The sequence below is a fragment of the Miniopterus natalensis genome, chromosome 16 (assembly GCF_054644295.1).
Source record: "Miniopterus natalensis isolate mMinNat1 chromosome 16, mMinNat1.hap1, whole genome shotgun sequence".
NCBI classification, from domain to species: Eukaryota; Metazoa; Chordata; class Mammalia; order Chiroptera; family Miniopteridae; genus Miniopterus; species Miniopterus natalensis.
Window position 1 is genome coordinate 23,606,032 of NC_142096.1, and position 25,237 is coordinate 23,631,268.

A 25,237-nucleotide genomic window follows, 5' to 3' on the forward strand; every position below is an offset into this window, starting at 1 on the left:
CTTATGTGTGAAAAGACTTGCTCTGGCAGGGTAGACTAGAGTTGAGTTACATAGGTAGACACAGAGAAACCAGTTAAGGACTGAGAGCAATAAACAGTGTAATAACTGGCTTGTGAGGAGGGGGACATGGGAAGATGCTCGTCAAGGGGTACAACATTTCAGTTATGCAAGGTAAGTTCTGGAGCTCTAATGTATAACAATGTGACTATAGTTAAAAATCAACTATGGCTTAGATAGGATGGTAACACAACTGGGGTGGCAGAATTCTGGTTATATTTTGCAGATATCAGCCAAGAAGATTTGCTGATAAAGTAGACGTAGATTACATAAGAAATAAGTCAAGAATGACTCCAGAAGAATGGAGTTACATTTTCTGGGATGGCAAGACTGCAAAATGAACAGCCTTGGGAACACAAATCTTTTGTTTAATAGACAAGTTAAATGTGAAGTACCCATTATACGCCCATGTGGAGAAGTTCCACAGAGTTTTAAAAACCGTTAAGTCTAAATCTCTGTTTCAGTGAGAGCAGCATCCTGAATAGATGTGGAGAGAGATGGCGACAGTGAAGAGGAAAGGGGACAACACGTACCAGAGTGGAATGAGACTGAGGCAGATGAGATAACAAGGTAAATAAGAGGGCGGGAAAGGGAAAGAGCAAAAACAGGGCCCTGGAGAACATTTAGGCTCAAGAGTATGAAAAGGAATTAGTGAAAAAGGCAAAAAACAACAACAGAAAAGTAGGTGAAAGACAAGGAATCTCAGTATCATAGAATTGAGGGAAGAACTGTGCATGAGGAGGTCGCCATGGAAGATGCCTCTAAGAAAAGGTGGGCAAATTTGCCTACTGGAATCCTAACATTACATTTTTAACAGTATGAATTAAAGTACAAGGGATCAAGAAAGAGGGGGTAAAAGGCTAAATGTGAGAGAGAGAGAAATTATATACATATACGTGAAAATTCATTTTACTTTGTGGACTTAAATAATACACTAAAAATTTAAAAACTGAGATTAGAAGACAAATGGTCTTCCTCACCAGCCAACCGAGAACAAAATACACCCAGCAGCAGGACTCTCTGATCAGGTAGGTATTCCACGGCCTCGCCTTTGTCTGTGCTGGCACGGACATCTACTTAGTGCTTAGCAACTCTACGAATCTAAGACTTTAGGAAGAATACTCAGAACACAATTTAAAATTGGGCACTAGTGACAGTCCCAGCTATTAAGCCAATTTCTCAATTACCTATAACCCCAATGCCACTTTATTCATATCACACTCAATACTGGTTTCTAGATTCAGTTACAAAGTAACAGATTATCCCTGCTGCAAACAGTGATGAAAAGCTACCTATTTAAATAAATCTCAATTTCAAATAATAGCAGATGTTAATAAAGTTAACTGATATTGGTAGAAAATAAAAAATGCTTACCAAGCATACGAATGTATAATGCAGTCTGATCAGAACTGTCATAGGAAATAGCTCCACGCCTCTAAAAAACAAATACACACACACTTTTAATGCATGACAATTAAATATGATATAAAATTCGATTCAACAAATGTGTTTATTATTTATGAAGCACAACGAAAGAAAAGTTAGATATACAAATTGAAATTAGTTGGATATGGCATCTGCTGTTGAAATCTATAGTTGTAAGGAAGACAAACAGTCATAACCCAGTATGGTTAAGCACGACCCTAAATATGGATTCAGAGTGAGGAGCAGGTGTAGGTGAGATTCGATGTTGGCATATGTCAGACAAGTCCACCTGGGGGAGACCTTCTGCAGGGGTAAGCAGAACTAAAGAGAGATGGCTCAACTGCTTTACTACTCCCTTCCTTTAAACATAAATAAGCAGACAGACAAGAACCATCAGACATCTGAAGAAACCCATTAGCTGAAAATAAATGGCCCAGAGCCTAGCAAGAAATGAGAATTTAAAAAAATCACATGTAAAGAGTGTACTAAAAAAAAAAAGGAATGTACTCAAAGAGATTTGAGAAGACAATGAATTTGTAAAACAAAAAAAAGGATGCCATTGAAAGAGATTTTAAAATATATTTTATGTTTAAAAGTAGACAGACATAAAAATGTATCTTGAGACATTATTCATACTAGCCCCAAACTGGAAATCAATAAAAATGTAAATTAAAAAAAAAGAATCTACTATTAAAAAACTACACAGAAAAGCATGATCTCAAATCCCAAGGGACCAAATCATACAGAACACAATCCCGGCAGCATCATACTTAAAGCATTTTCCCCCAACACAATATCCTAAGGAAGCCTCTGCACTGTTTCATGGTGAACTATCTATTCTAGAGCAAACAGCCTCTTTAATCACTTGGTAAGGAAAGGCACCACTCACACCTGCTATTCCAATCCCCACTCCAAAGATATTCAGCATATTGTATTACAGGCCTCCCTTAATACTCCCTTATTAGTGGAAAACCTAGTAGCCTGGAAAGCATATTATGTGGAAATATTTCTATCAGATCATACTGGTGAGACTACAGATATTATTATGTAATACCTTGTCAGGGTCAACAGATATCAACCTGCTAGTGCCCAATAACTTGGATAATAGCTTGTTAAAATGAATTTTAACCTATTATCTCTAACAGTCCTTAAAAGAGTGGTTGGATTATTATTTTTAATGTAGGAAGAGTGCTTACTAAAACAGCTACTAATTAGAAAGGTAAAATCTCATTTATCACTTCACATATTAAAGATTGAGAAAGGTTACTATCAGCTGCTAAATAAAACAGTGTAAGTCAAAAAATGAGTAATGAACATTGTCTAGATTATAACTAACATACCAAATTTATTTTAAGATAATCACTTTAGATTTATTTATAGAGGCACTGATTTAGATATTAAAATGACAGGGATTGTAGTAATCATAATAAAAACCTGGCAAAAAGGGTAGAATTTAATTTTAAAAATATATTAATAGGGATGTGCAAAATATTCAAATTATTCTATTCTTTACTAACAAGTAATTCTTGTCCACTAGCTTAAATGCTATACTAAGCCAAGACATAACTCTTACGAAATAAATCCAAGTGAAACAAAAATCTTTTTAAGAATGAACTTAAAATGTATGTATCTGAAAACATTAACGAATACATCCCAAGTGATAATTCAATTCATTCATCCATCACCTCACGGATCAAGATTAAATTCTCTCACTAAGTAGTCTAGGTAGAATAATCTAAAGTAACTCATTTCGGAAAAATACACTAAATTATAACAATAAAAATTTGACTTCCATATTAGAATCATGGTAATTTATTTATTTATTTATTTATTTATTTATTTATTTATTTATTTATTTGTTGTTGTTGTTATTTTAATCCTCACCAGGGGATATGTTTATTGATTTTTAGAGAGAGGAAGGAAGAAGAGAGAGAAACATCAATGCCAGAAACATCAAATGGTTGCCTCACATACATGTCCTGATTGGGGATCAAACCTGCAACCTTTTGGTGTGTGGGACGCTGCTACAGTCAACCAGGCCAACCCACCAGGGCAGAATCATGGTATTTAAAACACATTTCTATGTGCTTTATACACCAACTGCAGTACCAGACTTAACATATATATTTTTAATGTTACAATTTTAAAAGCTATATATTAGTAAAATTCTATTTTAAATAAAAATAGTAAAACAAATTTAACCAAATTCCTGTGTTAACCAAATTCCTGTGTTGCACTGTCAGCCACAAAACACTCTAAGCTATCATCCACATTCCCATTTCACCTGACCAGTGAATGGAAATAACTGAGAAGCTCCTACTCGTGACTTTTCTAATTTAGCCATCCTGGGAACAACTTGTAAAGCAAACTAGTATAGGTCAAAAGATGGGTGAGGCTGAGGTAATCAGAAACTGACAGTTGCAGCACAAACAAGTTAAACTGTCAGGTTCCAAAGGATCCACTGCAGACACTCACTACACCTTGAATCGGGGTGAATCATTCTTCCACAAGATAAACGACAAAAGGTGTAAAAGTTGTTCCCAAGATTAGTTAATACATAACTTTTAAAGACAAACATGTTTTAAAACTGACCAAAGATATCTTAGGTGCTATTGTTTTTATCTTGTTCAACTTTTCCACTAAAATGATCTATTATGAAAAAGCATGTGTATTTCCCTTACAAGGAAAATGTAATGATACATTAACTAACACTTGCTGAGCTCCTTGCTACTCTGTGCCAGAAAATATTCCAGGTGCTCTCATACAAAATCCCACAACCCACACAGGATCTCTGAGGTTAGTTTTATTGGCCTAGTTTTTCTGGTAAGTAAACTGATGGTTAAAGGGCTTAGACACAGTAGCACTAAATTAGTTTTTTGGTAGCATTACCGAAAAATAGTAACATACTGCAAAAGATGAAGCCCAGCCAAAGTTCATTTTACATATACAAAAAAAAACATGCTCGTGTCCGAGTGCCTTGTCAAAGACTGCACTGACCCACTGAACAGTATTCTTCCCATTCTTAGTCCCTATACAAACAACATACTTTTAAAAAATCACAAAGTATTAGCATTCTTTTTGCTTAAAAACTTAAATTTTTAGTGGTTTTATAAAAGGTAAAGTCTCTGAAAACATCCACAATTCAACTAATGCATTAATATTAACTTGACCTTCATTCAATAACTTGGCAAGCTAATCCTTTAAACACAATGAGCAAACAGCCATCAGTGCAACAAAATTAATTCTTAACTTGCAAGACCCAAGGATTTAAGAGAGTTTTTCTCGTGTTACTGAGAAAAGAGAATTGCTTCAAGTAAAAGAATTATGCTTAAGTGTGAAAAAAATTACACACCAAGAATTAAAACCTTGCTTGAAAAAGAAATTTAACTATATAGGAAGGAGCTTTTGTGTGGCTTGGCAAATAGTGACACTTTGTGAATTTTAAGTTAATACTCTTCAATTTCTTAACACAGGAAGATAAAAGCTGCATGGTGGATAAAAAATATAATCCTTTTCATATGAGTACAGAAAAATAATTTCAAACACTATACTCTTAAATATATGCTACTTTAAACTCTCAGTCTTCCAGATGGTAAATGGCCAGCGTTCTAACAAGCATTTCTCAAGCCTGATATTTAGAATTTAAATAAAAAGATAACAGACATATAATAATTTTAAATGTTTTCAATGTATTATAAGTAAGGCATGCATTTTAGTGGCAGCAAGACCTTGAGACCATAATAGAGGGTGGTAGTTTTTAAAAAGTTTATACACTATCATTTTATTTGGAAATCCTCAAAAACTATACTTTAAATTTATAAGCATTAGTAAATTCTTTACCTCCAGAAGAGAATGTTTAAAATATGTACACTAAAAGTCTAAATTGTTTAATAATTTTATAATCTTAAAAGTTGAACTGCTAAGGAATGATACCAAGGAATGACACCATGAAAAGTCCTCGGGAAGGAATAAGGTGGGGGAAGAATAAACATTTCACACAGTAATGCTAAGCTTTTCCACCGACCTCAGAACTCTTTTAATTAGAGAAATAAAAATTGAAGCAAAAGGAGAAGAAACCTGACTAGTAATTTCATTCCTACCAAATATAAAAACTAATGGTTAACGTTACAATCCTAATAAAGACGGCCTACCTTAGAGGCGATCCACTTGATAAGAACCAAGGCCAGACACCAGATCAATGTAATTCCCATTGGATCAATCAGAAACAGGCGGCATAATCTCCCTCCTCCCCAGCAAGCAACGAGCAAGAGAGGCTTGTTAGGAGTTTGAGAATGACCAGCTGTCCCGAGGCAGAAGAGAGGGGACACTGACTGCCTTGAACCTCAAGCAGCTGCCTTCAAACAAGGATCACCTGACTCCTCCGAGAATGCGCTGCCAGCCAGCCTTCTTACCCAGCGCGTGCTGCATGCCACAACCCAGGGCCGGAGTAGAACGGAGTTGAAAAAATGCTTGGCAGTACTAAAAATTTCCTCATTTCCCACACATAGACCAGCTTCACAGGCATAATGTCCTGGAATTTAAAGATATTAATGCATTTTATTCTATCTTTTCAACTTTTAATACTGACTGTTCAGCTTTTTATTTCCTTTAGAGCTAGGATTACTGTGTGAAGGTTAGACTTTCACAAATCCTGTCTGTGCTATTTAACATTATACTTCACTCATTTTGAATTGATTGACAAAGGTCAGTTGAATGGTACATTTTCAAGAATTGAAAGCATAGTATTTCCGAGCCCTAATTGCAATCTAGCTTAGATTACAATATTTCTGGTACCTGTCTCCTTCTCTAGGCTGTGAATGAGCTGTTACAGCAAAGTGGGGCTGTATTCATCCATCCTCATGATGCTGAGAAAAAGCCTTTCATGAAACTTTCATTCAAGTACTCAGCAAATATTTATTAAGCTACTACTATGTATCCGCCCCTGTGCCAGATGCAGGCACCAGGGGCATCATCACTGAGTAAAAACAGGCACGGCTCCTGCCTTTGTGAGCTTGCAGTCTAGTCCATCTACGTTATCAAACTTTGCAACGGCACCAAGTACACTGAAGCTGAGACACTGCCAGCACAGCCTGCTCATGACCTAATTAAGGGGTGAAGGACTCTTTCCCAGAGTCTTTGAAATGTCCCTGAACTGAAACGAAGGGACAAGGCATGACGGCTGGGGAGCAGACAAAACCAGTGAGTAGAAGAAACTAAAGAAGAGCAAGGGGGTGTGGGGGGAGGCTGAGGTGCAGGAAAGTAGAAAGCCGGAGGGGAGGCCCCATGAAGGTGACTTGTCTTCATCCTAAAAGCTAATTCCAACCTGCTGAAAAATTTTAGTTGGTTTTGGTCAAGTATAGCTAGGCGGGGTAGTGTCTGGGTGGGCAGTGAGGAGGCCGCCGCAGAGGTCCAGGAGAGAGGCGATGATCGCCCGGAATAGGTGGTGGGATAACCAGAAATGGGCTAGAAATACTCAGGAAGTGACAGGACCATATCACGGACTGTAGTTCATGACAAGACAAAGTCACCTGTATATCAATGGTACATAAATGATGGTTCTTAAATATTTGAACATAACCCAACCAGTTAAAACATAATGCTATTTTCACTATCCAATTCCCAGTACAAAGAATTTATTTAAAAGAAAAGTTAATTCTAGATCTGTCAAAATGAAGCATCAATTAAACTAATAAGTCTAGCCCAGCCGGCATGGCTCAGCGGCTGGGCATCGACCTAGGATCCAGGAGATCAAGGTTTGATTCCCAGTCAGGGCACATGCCGGGATTGCAGGCTTGATCCCCAGTAGGGGGTGTGCAGCAGGCGGCCGATCAATGACTCTCTCATCATTGATGTTTCCATCTCCCTCTCCCTCTCCCTTCCTCTCTCTGAAATCAATATACACTTATAAATAAACTAATAAGTCTACATAAAAATTTTAATCCTTGCACAAACCGAGATAACTTTAATTTTGTCATGAAATTAGGTGTGACATGAGACGGTCAGGGTCTTTGATTACTACTCTCTCTACTCCAGTAGGCTGCAGTAATCAAACTCAAAGGACGCCCAGGAATAGGACAGAGCAGCAGTGTGTGTATCAGCCCCATTCTCAGGAGAAACGCTGGTGGCCCTCTCTAACGGGCGGTGGAGCCTGGGCCAGTGGCTAAAACAGGCTCGAGTTCATTATCTGCCTCTCTAAACTGGGTTGCACACTCCAAATTAGCCCCCTACACCATGAATATTCCTAGTCCAGGGATATTTCCTTTTCAATCAGCTGCTTAAAAAGTCAAGTTCTGAGAAGCAAATACAATGTAGCTATTTTTGGTACAGTACTTAAACATTTTTATAGGTGTCCTTTTGGTTAATGGTGAGCTCAAAAATCTGTACTTTCTTTTAGCTTAAAAGAGAAGGATTGAATAGACCAGACGGAAAAAATCAGAATTAAGACATGGAGGGGGGAGGAAGTAAGAAAGGCAGTCCTAAAAGTTCTCTTTTAAATGAATTTCTGTTGAGATTATTTCCACCAGTCAAGAGCCTGGGTTTATTTCCTAGCTTTACTGCCTAAAGCAGAGTGGCCCTGGGCAAGTCACCACCTCTCTGGGCCTTATTTTCTTTCCCTTCACAGGAGTTAAATAACTATAAAAGAATACCTAGCTTGCCCAGCCGGGTGTGGCTCAGTGGTTGAGCATCGACCTAGGATCCAGGAGATCATGGTTCAATTCCCGGTCAGGGCACATGCCTAGGTTGCGGGCTTGATCCCCAGTCAGGGGCGTGCAGGAGGCAGCTGATCAATGACAACCCTCTCAATCATTGATGTTTCAACTCTCTCTCCCTCTCCCTTCCTCTCTCTAAAATCGATGAAGTTATATTTGAAAAAAATATTTTAAATTAAAAAAAAAAAAAAAAGAATACCTAGCTTGTAGTAGGCTCTCAATAAATTGTAATTGAATCAGAATTAAATACTGAAGATCTAAGAATAATGGCCTAACCCACTCTAGTTCCACCCCAACTCAAGGCTTCATTGTAATCACCATGTTCCACAAGGGGAATATGCTCTGCGCTTGCCCAGGGTCCTGAGAAACCTTCCCTGAGCCCTACTAGGGCTAGGGTCTTGGCTTTCATTTTTAACACTAGTGAACAGGTTGGCTCCCTAAAAATGGTTCCTTCAGTATCCTCTTCTTAAATTTCTATTACATTTCTAACACTGAAATACAGAGATAATCAAAACACAATCCTCCCAGATCACAAAATTTCCAATTTGAATAGAAATAGCTATTGAGTTTATGCCTAAAATCAGAGATCCTTCACTGCTACTGGCACATTTACATCACTCAAGTCTTACAAAAATCTCAGGCAATAGTTTTTTTCTTAAAACAATGCTCTTAACTTTCTTAATGGCATGAACCTAATTGCTTTAAAACTTTTTCTTATTTTGAGATATGAAATACTAATTTATCTTGGTAAATTACCGGGCTTCTCTGAATAATAAAACAATTTCAGTAAGATTAAATAAAAACCAAAGCTGTTTATTCAATTAGTATGAACACTCCTTTACAATATTATGTATATTAAAAAATTCTCCTAAAAATTAATCTTTCCAGATTGGGTCATGTAATTTATTATTCCATAAAAGTTACTTCTTTTACACCAATAACAAATGTATTCTTTTACATTAACTTTTCTCACCTCTCAAAGCCTTAGTGAAATATGGCAGGGTAGCAAAGAAACAAACAAAAGCACTTAACTATACCAAAAAAATTAATGCATAGGATACAGCTAAACTTTCTAAAACAGAATTTGATACTTAAGAAGAAAGTATAAAACTTTTACCTTTCTGGGGCTTGTAAAACTAATACATAAAAAATTAAGGCATTAAAAGCAGACCTCACTATTTTAGGGGGGTGTGTGTGTGTGTGATCAATAGAAAGAAAAGGTATGACTTTGATAACTGTGTCTTAGAGAAGTAATCCAAGCGCATATTTTATCCCAGGGCTTTCTGCCACCCACAGGACACCTGTCAATCTTGGCAATAGCCTTTAGCTATCCATATAGAGACTCGGCATGCCCCTCTCTTGACCAAATTAGGCTACACTCATCTGCATTGACATCAGTGACTATAATTTTGGAGTCTTGTTGACGGAAATAGCCTATCCCAGAGTTCTTTACACAAAGCAGTGTCTGGAGAAAACTATAACCAAATTTATAATAGAAAAATGTGAACACTATAGTCAAAAGCCTCCAATTGTACTTTTATCATTTTGAATTCCACCACTTTTAATAACAAATAATAAATGAGGGAGGCCTTTTTATTTCTTTTACTAAAAATCACATATCAGGACTTTTTATTTTTCATATGGTATGAATTTCAAGAGATATAAAACTGACAAAAGAATTGTGGTAACTAACTTCGATAACAAAAATTATTTTAAAACTAAAGTAACATGGGAGTTTTACAAGTTAATTAAGACTTTTGTGTCATACTGATTTAAAGTCCTGAATTAAGCTTTCTGTTACACAGTATCCCAGTATTTGATGGCAACAGATATGTGATTAGTCCTAGGATGAAGGAAGTAATAAAAACACATTCACATTTTACAAACATTCAAGTCTCTGGTCCAGAAAACTACACCTGGTGATAGTAAAAAGAACTTTAGAGACTTATCAAACCATTGTTCATAATATGTTTTAAATTACGGAAAAGTGGAGATGGTCACAATTTTCAAAAGGAAAAAAACAGTAGTATAGATTCCACAAGTGTAGAGTTTGGACTTAGAAAACAATGTATGTAATGTAAGTGTAAGGCCTCTGGTATACTAGATCAGGAGAATGTCGCAGACACAAGACGCCTAAATTTCAGCAAGGCTGCATACAGTCTCCCGTGACATCCTTAAGAACAAAACAGCAATGTGACCCCCACAGGTAGGCTGACTCCTAGCTGACTCCTAGCTGACTGAACAAACACGCCCAGAAACTAAGTACCTGATATCAAACTAGTGGAAGAATTCTAGAGGTAAATCACAGGACTTTGCATTTGACCTTGTCTTGTTCTATGGTTTATTTCTTGGGATGCAGATCATACAAATGCATATCAAATCTGCACATAAAACACAAAGGGTAGACCAGCATGCTTAATTACAAAATTACTTAAAAAAATAAAGACTGCATTTTGATAGAAAATAAATAGCATACATGTAGAACAATGGAAAAGGGGATACAGGGTTAGAGTGAGCTTTAATGCAGTATAACTGGTGTTCTTATAGGAAGAGGGAAATCTGGACACAGGCACACAACTATACAGGGGAGAAGGCCATAGGAAGGTGAAGGCAGAGACTGTAATAATGCATCTACAAGTCAAGGAATGCCAAGGACAGCCAGCAACCATCAGGAGATAGAAGAGACAAGGAGGGACTCCTTCCCTAGGGCCTCCAGAGGGAGCATGACCCTGCTGACACTTTACTTTCTGACTTCTAGCCTCTAGAACTGTGAGGATAAATATCCCTTGCTTTAAGCCACCCAGCTTGTGATACTTTGTTTTGGTAGCCCTAGGAAACTATTACACATTTTTATGGATTGGAAGGTTCAATATTGTTAAGATGTCAACTTTCTCCAAGTTAATCTTTAATTCCAATTAAAAGTCCAGCATGTTTTGCAAAAACTGACAAGCTAATTCTAAATTTACACAGAAACACAAAACACCTAGAATAGCCAAGATTTTTTCGGGGGTGGGGGGGGTGGCCAGGAGACAAGACTGGAGGATTTATGCCACCTGATTTCAAGGCTTTTTTTGAAGCTACAGTAATCCAGATAGTGTGGTATTTACACAAAGGCAGACACAGATTAGCAGAACTGAATAGAATTCAGAAACAGACCTACACTTACATGGTCAATTGATGTTTGACAAAGGTATCAAAGTAATTCAAGGGGAAGTATAGTCTTTTCAACAAATGGCACTGGAAAAACTATATAAACATATGGGGGGAAAAGAAACCTCAACATCCAATCTCTTCCTATACAAAAAAATTAACACAGATCATATATCTAAAAATAAAGGCTAAAATAATACAATTTCTAAGAAAAAAGCATGAGAATATATATCTCTAGATACAAAAACACTAATAATAACAGAAAAAATATGTTAATTGGACTTCAGTGTAATTCAAAACTTCTGCTTTTTCAAAGACAGTGTTAAAATGAAAACTACAGACTCAAAGAAAACATTTAAAATACATAATCTGAAAAAGGACTTGTATCCAGAATCTATTATACATATATCAAAAATGTACAACTTAATAAGACAAATAATTCAATTAAGATATAGGCTAAAGAGTTGGACAAGTCACAACAGAAGATATAGAAATAACTAATACATATGAGAAGATGTTCATAACCACCAGCAAGATACCAGTAAATACCCACAAGAATGGCTAAAATTTAAAAGACTGAAAACATCTAGGGTTAACAAGGATGTGGAGCAATCATAACTCTCTGCAAATGAAACATGTCCAAAAAATGACCTGAACATGAATGCTCATAGCAACTTTCTCTGTAATTATCAAAGCTAGTAACAATACAAACATCTATCAACTAATAAATAAAATGTGGTATAGCCATACAATGAAATACTACTCAGAAATAAAATAAAACCACTGACACATGCAACAACACGGATAATCTCAAGAAACACCATGCTAAGTAAAAAAAAAGAAAATCAGGAAAAAAATACTTTCTGTATGATTCCATTTCTACAAAGTTCTAGAAGAAGACAAAACTAATTAATAGTGGTTGTCTGGGGCAGTGGCTGGGGTAAACTGACCACAAAGGGGCCCAAGAGAACTTTCTGGGGTACTTCAGATTACAATATCTTGATTGGGGTATTAGTTACATAGTGTACACATTTGTTAAAACTCATCAAACTGTGTATAAATTATACCTCAGTAAAGCTGAATTATAGATTGACTCCATAAAAGAAACTATAGGCACCCGTCTACAAGGGCTAAGCAGGGCTGTTGAGGACAGGATATGATGGACATCACTCATTCATAGAGCTGCCAGGAGTTGGAGCTGACTCGGCGGCACGTAACACATTTACACAAACATGAATTTCAGAAAGAGGACCAATATCTATCCTGTTTCACCCACAAAGAACTTTAATACAGTGAGAGTGTAAAGTGAAATTGGGAGTGGTGAGGGGGTTGAGACTAGAGATGTAATAAAGACTTTGTCAACAGTTTTAAGGAGTCTGAACTGTATACAAAGAACAAAAGGAAACCACTGAAAAGTTTTATTTAGGGAAGTGATTCATAAATTATATTTGGGAATAAATACTTAGGGTCCCCGTGTGTGGAATAGATAAACACAGTGGAAGACTTCAGTCTTCAGGAGACCTGGCCTAGATTAGGGTAGTGGTCACGGGAATGAAGAAAGGTGATGGGATTTAAGAGATGATTCTCTTCAATGTTTCAGGAAAGGGTTAAATGGTCCAGGGATAGCCAAGTGGAAGTATTTATTCAGTAGCTGGGCTGGTGCTCTCAAGGCCTTGAAAGATAGGTGGGCTGGAGAGAGGGATTTAAGAGTAATCCTCTATTAGTCAAGACTATAAGGTAAGATTACCCAAAGAGAGAAGAGAAGATTGTTAAAACTAAAATCTTTAGCTCATAAACAGGAAAAGACTGGGAGGGCAAAAGGCCAAAACTCACAGTTGGTAACTATTCAAACTAAATACACACCTCCCATGCTATCTGCTTTTTCTCTCACATACACATATACAAATAACATTCCTTTCCCTCTTAGAACAGCAGTAATCTTAAAGCTAGTTAAGACACAGCTTTGAATACAATACAAAAAGCAAGTGAACAACTCTCAAACTGAATCTCCCTTTAGGCTTAAAGTTTCTTCCAGACCCAGGCTACAGAAGTTTTGGTTCCGCCCCTCGCCCCAATCTAAGCTCCTTTAGTTCCTTTAAGATGAAAGCAAGATACAGCAGATACTTTTAAAAACTGTTTCACCCAGTTCTGTACTTGAAAGAAGCCAAGAATAAACTAGGTCACCAAGACAAAACCTGTGTTCCTATTCCCATTCCTATTCCTACTATTACCACTTGCATTCCCAACAGTGGACTAGTATAGAGAACTAGCCTTACCACAGAAAACCACCAAAACGCTGGAAAATATCTACTGAAATGACTCCATGAGCTGGTAAGAAAACAAGGAACACCCAGGCAAATGCTACGTGAAGGCAGCAATGCACAACGGTAAGCAGAGCGCTGAAGCTGGCTTTACTCTGAGGTGAGAGTCAAAGGGTGAATCTGCGCTTTGAGGTTTTCCAACCTCATGGTTGTAGGGAACAAAAAGAGACCAAAGCCCAGGGTTTCGCCAAGTGCAGAGCGTCTCCCAGTAACTATGACTAATGGAATACGATGACAATAATAATTACACTCCAGGCTCATTTAAAAAAATAGCTTGAATCATATTATGTGCAATTTGACAACCATCAGCTAAAAGAGCATGATACAAATTTATGCAGGCTGGCAAAAAGATTTTCATCTCTCGGATTTGCTACCATTTTAATGAACTTAACTGCAAAGGCAATTAAGACTAATGCTACTTTAAGGAACTCTAACTAGAACAATGTATAAAAAGCAGTTTAGTACAGTTTGGAAAAAAAGAACTATTTTCTCTTAAATAATACCACTTATTTATACTTAATAAAATGAAAAGAACATGAAGGATTCTGTACTTAGTATATATAATTATAATGCTCTGTTTAAAATAGACAAAGAATTAAAAAGGCGAAAATAACTTTTAACTTGCATTGAAGTACATGGTACTTCTTGTTCAAAAGAAATTCATTTATAATGAACACTACAAAGAAATATAAAAAATTTATATCATCTTATGTCAACAAAACTTTCTCTAAAAAAATTTTCTTCAAGCAACAATGTAAATGTACTTAATGCCACTGAATTATCCATTTAAAAACGGTTAAAGTGCTGGCTGGTGTGGCTCAGCTGGTTGAGTGTCATTCCATGCACCAAAAGGTCGCCAGTTTGATTCCTGGTCAGGGTGCATGCTGGGCTGCAGGCTCAATTCCTAGTAGGGGGTGTGCAGGAGACAGACAATCAATGTTTCTCTCTCTCTCTCTCTCTCTCCCCCCCTTTTCCTTCCTCTCTCAAAAATAAATAAAAACATAGTTAAGAAAATAAAAATAAAAATGGTAAATTTTAGGTTTATTTTAATGCAATAAAAAGATACATAGGAAAGAATACTTTCATCTAATTTTCCTTAAAGTTTGGAATTCTCTTAAGTCTGAAATTCACCTAAAACAAATATTCTCTTAAAACTTGATCATGAGAGCATAAGCTTTGGGTCATGTGATCATGGAGTAAACTCTAAGGTCTACTCTTTTTAACCATGGAAGCTGTTAAGCCTCAGTTTCCTCCACCTCAATACTGGGAAACCACGTGGACACAAAGATGTAGTAAGAATCAAAACAGACAGTTCCCATAAAGATAAACCAGGATCTTCACCAAGGTGCCCTTACCCAATTCTCTGACACAGTCCAAATGAAGAGTCATTAACTAAAATTCACAAACCTTTAAAAATCATCTAACACCCTTTAACCAGCTCTGGCCTAATGCCTTCCCTTGGCTCCTGTCTCTGCCTCCTGACCACATTGGTGTTTTCCCATGCAACCTGTGTGGTGTGCCTTGCCTCCTGTGAGTATAATAAATTTTTGTTTTTTCCTGTGGCCTCACCTGACTGACCATCTCATAAAAGAATACAAAACATATCCACTGGTTGAGAAAACACAAAATAATACAACATTGTGAGTTCAGCAGTTATGATTAAATGAATTTTATTCATTAATTACAACAGTATCTACTTTTATATTTGAAACACTAGTGCATGAGATTTAATTTTTCAAGTTTACTATTTCAAATACATGTGGATTCATGAATTCTATGCCCAAATCCCAGATTGTCCTGGGATCTGCCATTATCAATTGGGAACCACGGGCCAGAGGATGAGAAGGCAAGGTGTGTGTGTATACGCACCCTTTCTGCTTCCCCGCCACATGCACAGTTCTGGTAGAGATGTATACACTATTATTTCTCTTTCAAAAAGCTGATAAAACTGGGGGGTGGGAGGAAGCTGATATAAGAAAAACAGATATGATAAGAAAAAAGCTATATGACCAAGGTTAAAAGGAGATACCAGAGCACAAAATATTTAACTCTCAAAGTGTAGACACAGCAACTTGTCATCCATCCTTCCCTACCCTACACAATATTTTTTATTACCAAGAAAATACAGAAAACCACTATTTGTCTTCTGTGGCACAAATTTAACCCTATCTCATTTATGCCCTATATGGACCCTAATTCCAGCCAAATGATTTAATCACAATTTCCTGAACACAGCCTGAACATTATCACTGCCAGTTTTACCCAACTCATTCTCTCAATCTGAAATGGATTCTCTACCACTTGGGAAATCACGTCAGTTTTAACACCTCCAACATGAACATGTGGCTGTATAAAGAGAAAAATAAAATTCAGTCATTTTGGCCATCAGAATGGCTTATTTCAAGATTTACTGGGGCAGCTTAAGAAAACCACACTAAAATAGGTGAACTGACGCAGCTATAAGTTTTAATTCATTCTATGGACAAGAAGCACTTAGAAAAAGTAAAGTATAGGCCATTTAAAATTGATAAAGAAGATACATTTAAAGTTCCTTGTTTAGAACCTGGAATATAAACTGCGACCATAGTGGCTATGTTTCAAGTACAGTTGATTTTGAAATTTTAACTCCTGTTCACTGAAAAGTTTCTAAAGTGTTGGACAGAAAATATTCAAAATTAGACAAATATGTAACTGGGAGACAGATATCATTCTCTATTTTTAAAATAGTTTTTTATTGTATTATTATACTTTACAACTTACATGAGTCTACGTCAGTCAATAAAGATCTGAGGCTATAAAAGTTTATTAAAAGTTTATTTGGGGTCTTAAAAGATTCAAATCCAGGAGAGACAGATTCAGGGCAAGACCTGAAATATGCTCCAGGAAGACAAAGAAAGCTGGAGCTTATAAAGGCAAAAACCACAAACTGGAACAAAGAAACTTTTCTTATTGGCTACTTAATATGATGTGATGACTAGTTTAGGACGGATTGGTCAGGTCCAGGTGATGAAACTCTGAGGTAGGTATAGTTATGGGGGGGGGCGCAGTTCCAGGATGTACTTCTAGGGCAAGCACGTAAGTCCAAAAGGCCAAACCTCATCTGGGTGCAGACTTGGGAAGTCCAACTTCCCTAACAACTTCAACTTCATTGTAGGGCCCCTGATAGTAGTACTCCAATTTTATTTATAATAAAAAAATAAAATAATAATTTTTTATTTTTCGATTACAGTTGATACACAACATTGTATTAGTTTCAGGTGTACAACACAGTGATTAGATACAGGTATATATATATCTTATGAAGTGATCACCTGGATAAATCTAGTACCCATCTGACACCACATAGCTATTACAATATGATTGACTATATTTCCTATGCTGTACTTTACATCCCTATGACTATTTTGTAACTACTGGCTTGATTAGTACCTGGTTTTAGATATTTTGGTCCACACTTACATTACTGTTTGAGTGTAAACTGATAGAAGCTTTCTGGAAGGTAATTTGGCCATGTTTAACAAAAAGCTTAAAACCACACCTAACATTTTAACTAGCCGTCCCACTTCTAGGAATTAATCTTTAGGAAATTATTACAAGGAACTAGTTGGTTATAAAAATAGAAATATGGAATACCTACAGTTATTAAAAGTGAATGCTGTAAAACAAATGCTCAAATGGATAATTTAATTCTCAGATACTTTTAACTATTTAGTAGATGAAAGGACTATCAAGTGAAAGATGGCATATTATATGTCACCACTTTATATCTTATATATACATCTTAAGATTACATATTATCTTAAATATTTTAACAATTGTACTTTGTTAAACTTTGATATAAAACAGTCTTATAACCAGCAATGTATGATGCCAGTTTCCCTAGTAACAAATTAACTTCCTCATTGCTTTAAAGATCTTTGAATTAAAAATATATATATATATATCTTTTCTTTGCTGCTTTACTGTTTTTAACTTGCCTTGAAAAATACAAGGATGATATCAACAGAGTACTATCACCACAACATGAAACTGGACGGGGAGAGGAAGCTATAGATCATTTTCAGGAAGGAATATTGCTGCGAAAGTCCTAAACAAAACACTAGTGAGTAGAATCATTAAAAGAACACTGTATCTGCCTGGCCGGATGTGGCTCAGCTGTTGAGCATCAACCTAGGATCCAGGAGATGGCAGTTGGATTCCCAGTCAGGGCACATGCCTGGGTTGTGAGCTTGATGGGGGGGGGGGGGGGGGGGGGCTGCAGGAAGCAGCTGATCAATGACTCTCTCATCATTGATGTTTCTCTCTCTCTCTATCTCTCTCCCCCTTCCTCTCTCTGAAATCCATAAAGACATATTAAAAAAAAATACTATATCTTAACCAGGTAAGAATCATTCTAGAACACAAGAGTAATTTAATATTACAATATTTACTAAGATAATTTTCAAATTAGTAGGTCAGAGGTGAAAAACTTTAGGCATCTCAAAGATGTCCCAAAATGCATCTGAGTAACTAACCATTCTTAATAAAGTGACGATAAAAAGGCAAAATTATTATTTGCGAGTGATGCATTTGCAAGTGATTATGAAATAAACAAGGTACTGAAAAACTATTAGAAACAACAATAATAATATTCAGTATGCGGCTGCTTACAAAGTTAACATGCGAAAATCAAAAGTTTGCCTACATACGAACAATTAGAAAAGATGAGAGAAAAGATTTCACTCATAATTGCACCAAATAAAAATAAATGGTCTAAACAAAAATGATAAAGGGTTCTATGAAGATAATTTCTATTGAGGAATCTCAAAGAAGACTGGAATAGCGAGACTCAATATTAGGATGAGAGCAGCTTTATCAGCCAGGCTCCCAGCAGGAAACAGATGGCACACTCAGGGGAGGAACTGAAGAGAAATCCATGAAGAACTATTTACTAAGGTCTGGGCAGGGTGCAGCCCCCAGGGGCTAATAACAGCAGGAAGCTATTACCACTGTTACTACTAGACCCTTAGGTAGACAAACAGCCCTACAGGGTGACAGGCTAGGAAATATATTCTAACCTTTCTTTCCTCCTACCCTTCTATCTCCTACCAGACCTAATGACCAAATCCAACAAGAAAGCAGAAGCAAGAATCCGGGTGATGCATTCTACAGAGGTCAGCCTCCTGCGGCACAGAGCAAGATAAAGAGAGTGAAGAATATATTTGACGGGGCAAAAAGAGCATCCAACTAGTCTCTTCTGACTGTTGACTGTGCCAGCCACTGCTCTGACCACTTTATTTGGATTAATTCTAGTAATGCTAATTTGCCCAAACTATAAATTCAAACAAGTCCAGTAAAAATACCAGTCAGATATTTTATAGGCCATGAAAGTTTTTGACAATGATAAGTTCTAGAATAATAAACATGCAAGATCAGGTGGGGGGAAAGCATCTAGTAGTCATTGCCCATGAAAATTTTCTCTTCTTCAACTGTCAGTCCAACTGTCAATAGCTTTGAGTTCTCTAATATCACACCCATGAACTTCACAAAAACTGTTATACTTTGCAATATACAATTTTGGTTTGCAATTGATTTTATTGTATTTGACCAATAAAAGTGTTGACAAAGGATCAGGAGCAATATTTGAGGGGAAACTAACTTAAAAGTTGTGCTTTATTACTAAAAATTTTTTCTTCTGATAAACTGGTAACATAAAGAATTAAGAGAGAATGATATGTCTACTACACTGATACGAAAATGTTCAAAATGCACGTATTTACAGAATACTTATGATTCCATTTGCTTAAAAAAGGTTATCTTGTGTTTACATACAATACATATCCAGATATTTACATGTAAACAAATTTTCAGGAAAAGCATTAAAAACACTATAAACACTGCTTATCTATGGGGAATTGGTGAGGAGTGATTTACTTTAATTTTAATTTATACTCTTCTGAATTATTTAATTTTATCACAAGGAGGTATGACTTTTGCAACGATGATATAACTAAGTTTTAAATTAAGTACACAGTAATGATAGATAATCTGTGATTTTAGCTTCCAGGAGTTTAAACCAGGCCCTAATTTATAGAAGGCATTAAATTTAGAAATTTCAAATACTAACTAATCTAAAACCATTTCAAAAGACAGTCTTATGCAACACTCAATTACCTAATAGTTTTTTTCTAAATGTAATTACTTCAGACAGAAATTTTGTTTTCTCCATTATCCTGTTGAAATAAACAGAAACAATGGGTTTTAATGTGAGAAAGTATATTGCTTAACTATAAATCTTTTTTTTTATTGTTCAAAATATTACATATGTCCCTTTTTTCCCCATTGACCCCTTCTACCCCGCCCCCACTCCCCGCCCCCGGCCTCCACCATACTACTGTCTGTGTCCATGGGTTATACATTTACAAATATAAATTATTTGGTTAATCTCTTCCCACCCACCCCTACCTTCCCTCTGAGATTTGTCAGTCTGTTCTATGCTTCTATGCCACTGAATCTACTTTGTTCACCAGATTATATTCTTAAGTGAGATCATGTGATATTTGTCTTTCTCTGCCTGGCTTATTCCACTTAGCATAATACTCTCCAGGTCCATCCATACCGTCCCAAAGGGTAAGAGATCCTTCTTCTTTATAGCTGCATAGTATTCCATGGTATAAGGATGAATTTAAAAATTCGTTGATATGTTTTGGATTCCACATTGCAACTAACCATTATGAAATTACCACTCCTTGAGTTTTAGCATCAAAGAAAAATATTCATAATTATAAGGAAAGGCTACTAAAATACATTTCCCTTTTCCAACGAAATCTGAATGGAGTCAAATTTTCTTCATATACTTCAGTCAAAACAACGTACGGCAACAAGTTCAATGCGGAAGCCTATATGAGAATCCAGCTGTCTTCTCCTAAGCCAGACACTAATGAGATTTGAAAAGGGTAAACCAATGCCACTCTCTTCGCTAACTCTTTTGCTCTGGAAAATATACTCACTTTTCCATAAAACAAAAACAAAACATTATTTATGTTAACATGTACTTGATACTATTATTTTTAAATGAATATTTTAATTTTTGTTTTATTTTCTAATACAAGAAAATCAATACATAAAACCCATATAAAGCAAAATTATTTGGAGTCTCCAATAATTTTTTAGAGTGGAAGTCCTAAAACCAAAAATTTTGAGATGCTACAGACCAAAAGGCAAAGAGCTGGGAACAATTTGTTTCCAACTAGGATGAATGAACTATAACGTGGTAAGGATTGGGAGGGAATGAAATGCTAGATACTAAATTTATTTTTAGATAGAATTCCATGCTTTTTAAAAAAGAATTGAGAAAAAGTGTATTTGAAGTTTTTAGATTAACCTACATATTTACATTTCCAATGTCTTCATTTCTTCCTGTGAATCTGAGTTACCATCTGATGTCATTTCTGACAACCTTAAGAATTTCTTTTGGTATTTCTTGTAAGGCAGGTCTGCTTGCTACAAATTCTGTCTTTACATAGGAATGTATTTATTTCACCTTCATTTTTGAATGATAGTTTTGCTAACCACAGAATTATTCATAGACAGTTGTTTTTCCCCCCAGCACTTTGGATACGTCATCCCACTACCTTCTGGCCTCCAGTGTTTCTGATGAGAAAGCAGCTTAATCACACTGATGCTCCCCTGTATGTAAGGAGTTATCTTTCTCTTGCTGCTTTCAAGATCTTCTCTTTGTCTTTTAACAGACTGACTACGCCAAGTCCAGGCATGGATTTCTTTGTATTTACCCTATTGAGGCTGAGTTTCTGGATGTGTAGTTTAAGTTTTTCATCAAATTTGATAATTTTCTCATTTGGCTATTTTCTGTAGCCTTTGGGTCTCCCTTTACAGACATGTGTATTCCTGATGTTTTCCACAGACCTCTGAAGATCTGCTTATTTTTCTTCAATCATTTTTCTATGTTTTTCAAATTGAATCACATCTCTTGTTCTGTCTTTAAATTTACTGATTCTTTTTATTAGCATCTCAAAACTGCTGTTGAGTCCTTCTAGTGAACTTTTCATTTCAGGTATTATATTCTTCAAGTCCAGAATTTCCATTTGATTTTTTAAAAAACTCTTTTACTTTGGAATAAATTTAGATTTACAGATAGTTGCTGTATATGCTTCACCCAGCTTCTCCTAATGTTAATACATTAGATAACTGTGGTACATTTGTCAAAAGTTAGAAATTAACATTGGCACAAAATTGTCAAAAGAAAGAAATTAACATTCGGTACAAAATTATGAACTATTGATTTCATTCAAATTTCATCAGTTTCTCCACGAATGTCCTTTCTCTGTACCAGGATCCAAATCAGGGTACCACATTGTATTTGGTCATCACTTCTCCTTGGTCTCCTCTGATCTGTAATAACCTCACAGTTTTTCCTTGTCTTTCATGACCTTGACAGTTTTCAAGAGTACAGGTCAGGTGCTCTTGTGGAATAAGCCCAAGTTGCACTTTGCTGTTTTGGTAGTAACAGTCAGAAATTTTCAAGTCATTCACTTTTAATCAATTTCCCAGCCTAAAAATGTTTTTCTCCAAATTCCACATTCAGTTCTAGACTAGTATGTATCCTGTCACCTTCCTTTTACCCTAAATTAAATATATAGAGAGATAATTAGGGATAATTTGTTATTGACAATTATATTCCACACAACTTTTTAAAATGAAAGAGATCTTTATCAAATTAGTATGCTGAAGATAGAAAGTTTATATGTGAAATAATAGTAAAATTTTCTATTAATAAAAGATTTACTCATGTGATTGATTACATCACTAAAGAGACTAATACTTGCTAGATAAAGGTTTAGCAGTGTAGTTAGAACATCATAAAAAATAAGGCAAACAATGGCTGGCGTGGCACAGTGGTGGGAGAGTCGGCCTGCACAAAGGGTCGAGGTTTGATCCCTGGCCCTGGTCAGGGTGCATGTGGGAGGCCACCAATTCATGTGTCTCTTTCACAGTGATGCTTCTCTCAACCCCTCTAACTTTCTCTGGGGGAAAAAAAAAATCTATGGAAAAAAATATCCTCCAGTGAGGATTAACAAAATATATGGCAAAAAAATAAAAGTTTGCCATAAATATGACAAAATGTTCATTATTAGTATAAAACAATTCAAAAATTGATTCAGAATATACTAAGTTGCCAACAGAAAAATAGGCAATGGGTATAGACAAGTCATATAAGAGAGATGGTAGGTAATAAACATATTTCAAGTTTAATATCAACAAAAATCAAAGAAATGAAAACTAAAAATATTAGCCAGGTATGACAAGGCACTGACATGCTGCTCATTGAATATAATTTGGTATCTTTCTGGAAAGAAATTTGATAACATGCTTTGATCCAGTAATTACATTAGAAAGAGACTTCCAAATTTAGAGAAAGATTTATGTATGAAAATGCCTTCACAATATTTATTTCTGCACAAAAAAATATTGGATGAACTGTTATAAAATGTCAACTGGTTATCTCTGGGTGTTAGGACACCAATGGTGTTTACTTTCTCCGCTTTCTTTTCCCTTCTTTATATTTTTTGTATATTCCATATATTTTATAACAAGCATATATTAACATCAGTCCAAAAGAAATTCAAGTTACTTTTCAAAATTTCTTTTAACAAATATCACCTAGTTCTTCTCACAGAAACACATAATAAGTGTTTGCTATTTTTATTCCAAACGGACAGGGATCCTATTCTAATTCTGGGTTTTTACCTCCTACTCACCAAAAACATCAGCCCTGTGCACCCGTACAACACAGAGAAGCTCTTGTCAGAAGCTCTTGTCAGAGGGAGAGAGAGATCTAAGTTCAAATTCTCAAAAACACAATTTACAGCTGCGCTTCTTTGAGCAACTTTTCTAAATCTCAGTGTATTCTTAAATAAGCCTGCATGGCCCTGGTCAGCGTGGCTGTTGGTTCGAGCTTCACTCCGTGCATCGGAAGGTCGAGGGTGTGATTCCCCCCCTCCCCCGTTTTCCTTTCTCTCCTCCTTCTTCCCTGTCTACAATGAATTTAAAAAAATAAGATTACATAAATTTAGATTAAGGATAGCTCCAATAGCACAGAGGGCAGCTCAGGAGAGTATGAAGATTAAGGAGGAATTCAGGGGAGGAGCAGGTGGGGACTATAAAATGAAACTGTAAGACGCAATGTGGAACTCATAACAGATCTGACATGTAAGCATGAGAGTAAAAGAGTAACTTCTTCATTCTTCCTTATGGAAGGCCTCCTACGTGCTGTATGCTAGGGGCAGGGCGGTGAGTAGGGTAAACATGATCCCTACTTCCTGACCACACATTCTACAGTGGCAGGGCTGGGAGTAAGGGGGTGGAAGCCTGGCAGAGATGGACAAATAAATCGAGTTAGTGGTGTGTGCCATAAAACAAAACAAAACAAAACAAGGTAACAGCACAGATAGGGGGAGGGGTGCTATTTTAAAAAGGATGGTCAAGGAAGGTTCCTCTGCAAAGGCTGGGGGCTGAGACTTGAAGGACAAGGAGCTATAAGATCTTGAGCCTCGAGGAAGAGCAAGTGCCAACTCAAAAATGGGTCCAAACCTGGCAGGTTGACAGACAGCAAGACCACTGCGAAAGTGAGTGAGGCTAAAAAGTTAGCAGGGATCACATTATATAGGACAACATCATGAAAAGTAGTTTGAATTTTATTTTCACTGTGATAAGCTCCCACTGATGTTTTCAGAAGAGTGGCATGATCTGACTCCATTTAAAAAATTACTTCGTTGGATCTATTGCAGCAGGCCACACATGCCCTGAACTAGGTAGGAATGATAGCACTAGTAGTGGCAGAATCAAGCAGAATTCCCAAGTTTGATTTCAGCTCTTTGAAACCAAGCACAAAGGTCTCTGTAAATAAAACCTTCCCTGGTTCTCCCGGCTCCACTTTCCACCAATGAACTTCATACACTGTCCTAATGAGAGTATGTGTCAAGTGTATGGTAATTTGTGTATTTACATAGCTGTTTCCTACTACACCAAACTCCAAGAATGATCTTTGACATACCTAGCAGAGTGCTGGCACATAATAAGTGCTCAGTTAAATGTCTCCTGAAAACAATCAAAGCCATCTGTATTAGTTTCCTAGGGCTGCTGTAACAAAGTAATACAAACTGGGCAGGTTAAAACAATCTTCTCTTCGAGTGTGCTTTCATTTTGTATGCTAAACAAACTTCCTCTCGTTCTAGGGAAAAGAGAGAGAGAGAGAGAGAGAGAGAGAGAGAGAGAGAACATACAACCAATCAAAATCTAAACTAGTCTCTTCTTCCTCTCATTCACACAGTGGTCCTTCAAATCCTGAAGACACAGCGCTGTGATCTCTCACCAACCATTCCCCCACTTCCATTCCCAGCCCTCCTGGCCCAAATCCTGAGCCTTCTTTTCTCCAGACTATAAATGTCTCCGATTTCTTCAGTCACATATCAACAATGTATTTCAAATCACCTCACCACCCCAGTCACTGCCTTCAGAGTTATGATTTCCCTACTCATCTTCCTAGAACATGGCAACTGATACAAATACTTCAGA

General features: G+C 36.5%; 1 protein-coding gene across 2 annotated transcripts in view; it reads right to left on the reverse strand.

Annotated features, from left to right (window-relative positions):
• The window catches only part of PDE7A (phosphodiesterase 7A), a 66,997-nt gene that overhangs the window by 35,025 nt on the left and 6,735 nt on the right, over positions 1 to 25,237 (reverse strand). For both annotated transcript variants that reach the window (XM_016198883.2, XM_016198882.2), the window contains exon 2: positions 1,432 to 1,492. In XM_016198883.2, the coding sequence (XP_016054369.2) occupies positions 1,432 to 1,492 (61 nt within the window). The remainder of the gene's footprint in view (positions 1 to 1,431; positions 1,493 to 25,237) is intronic.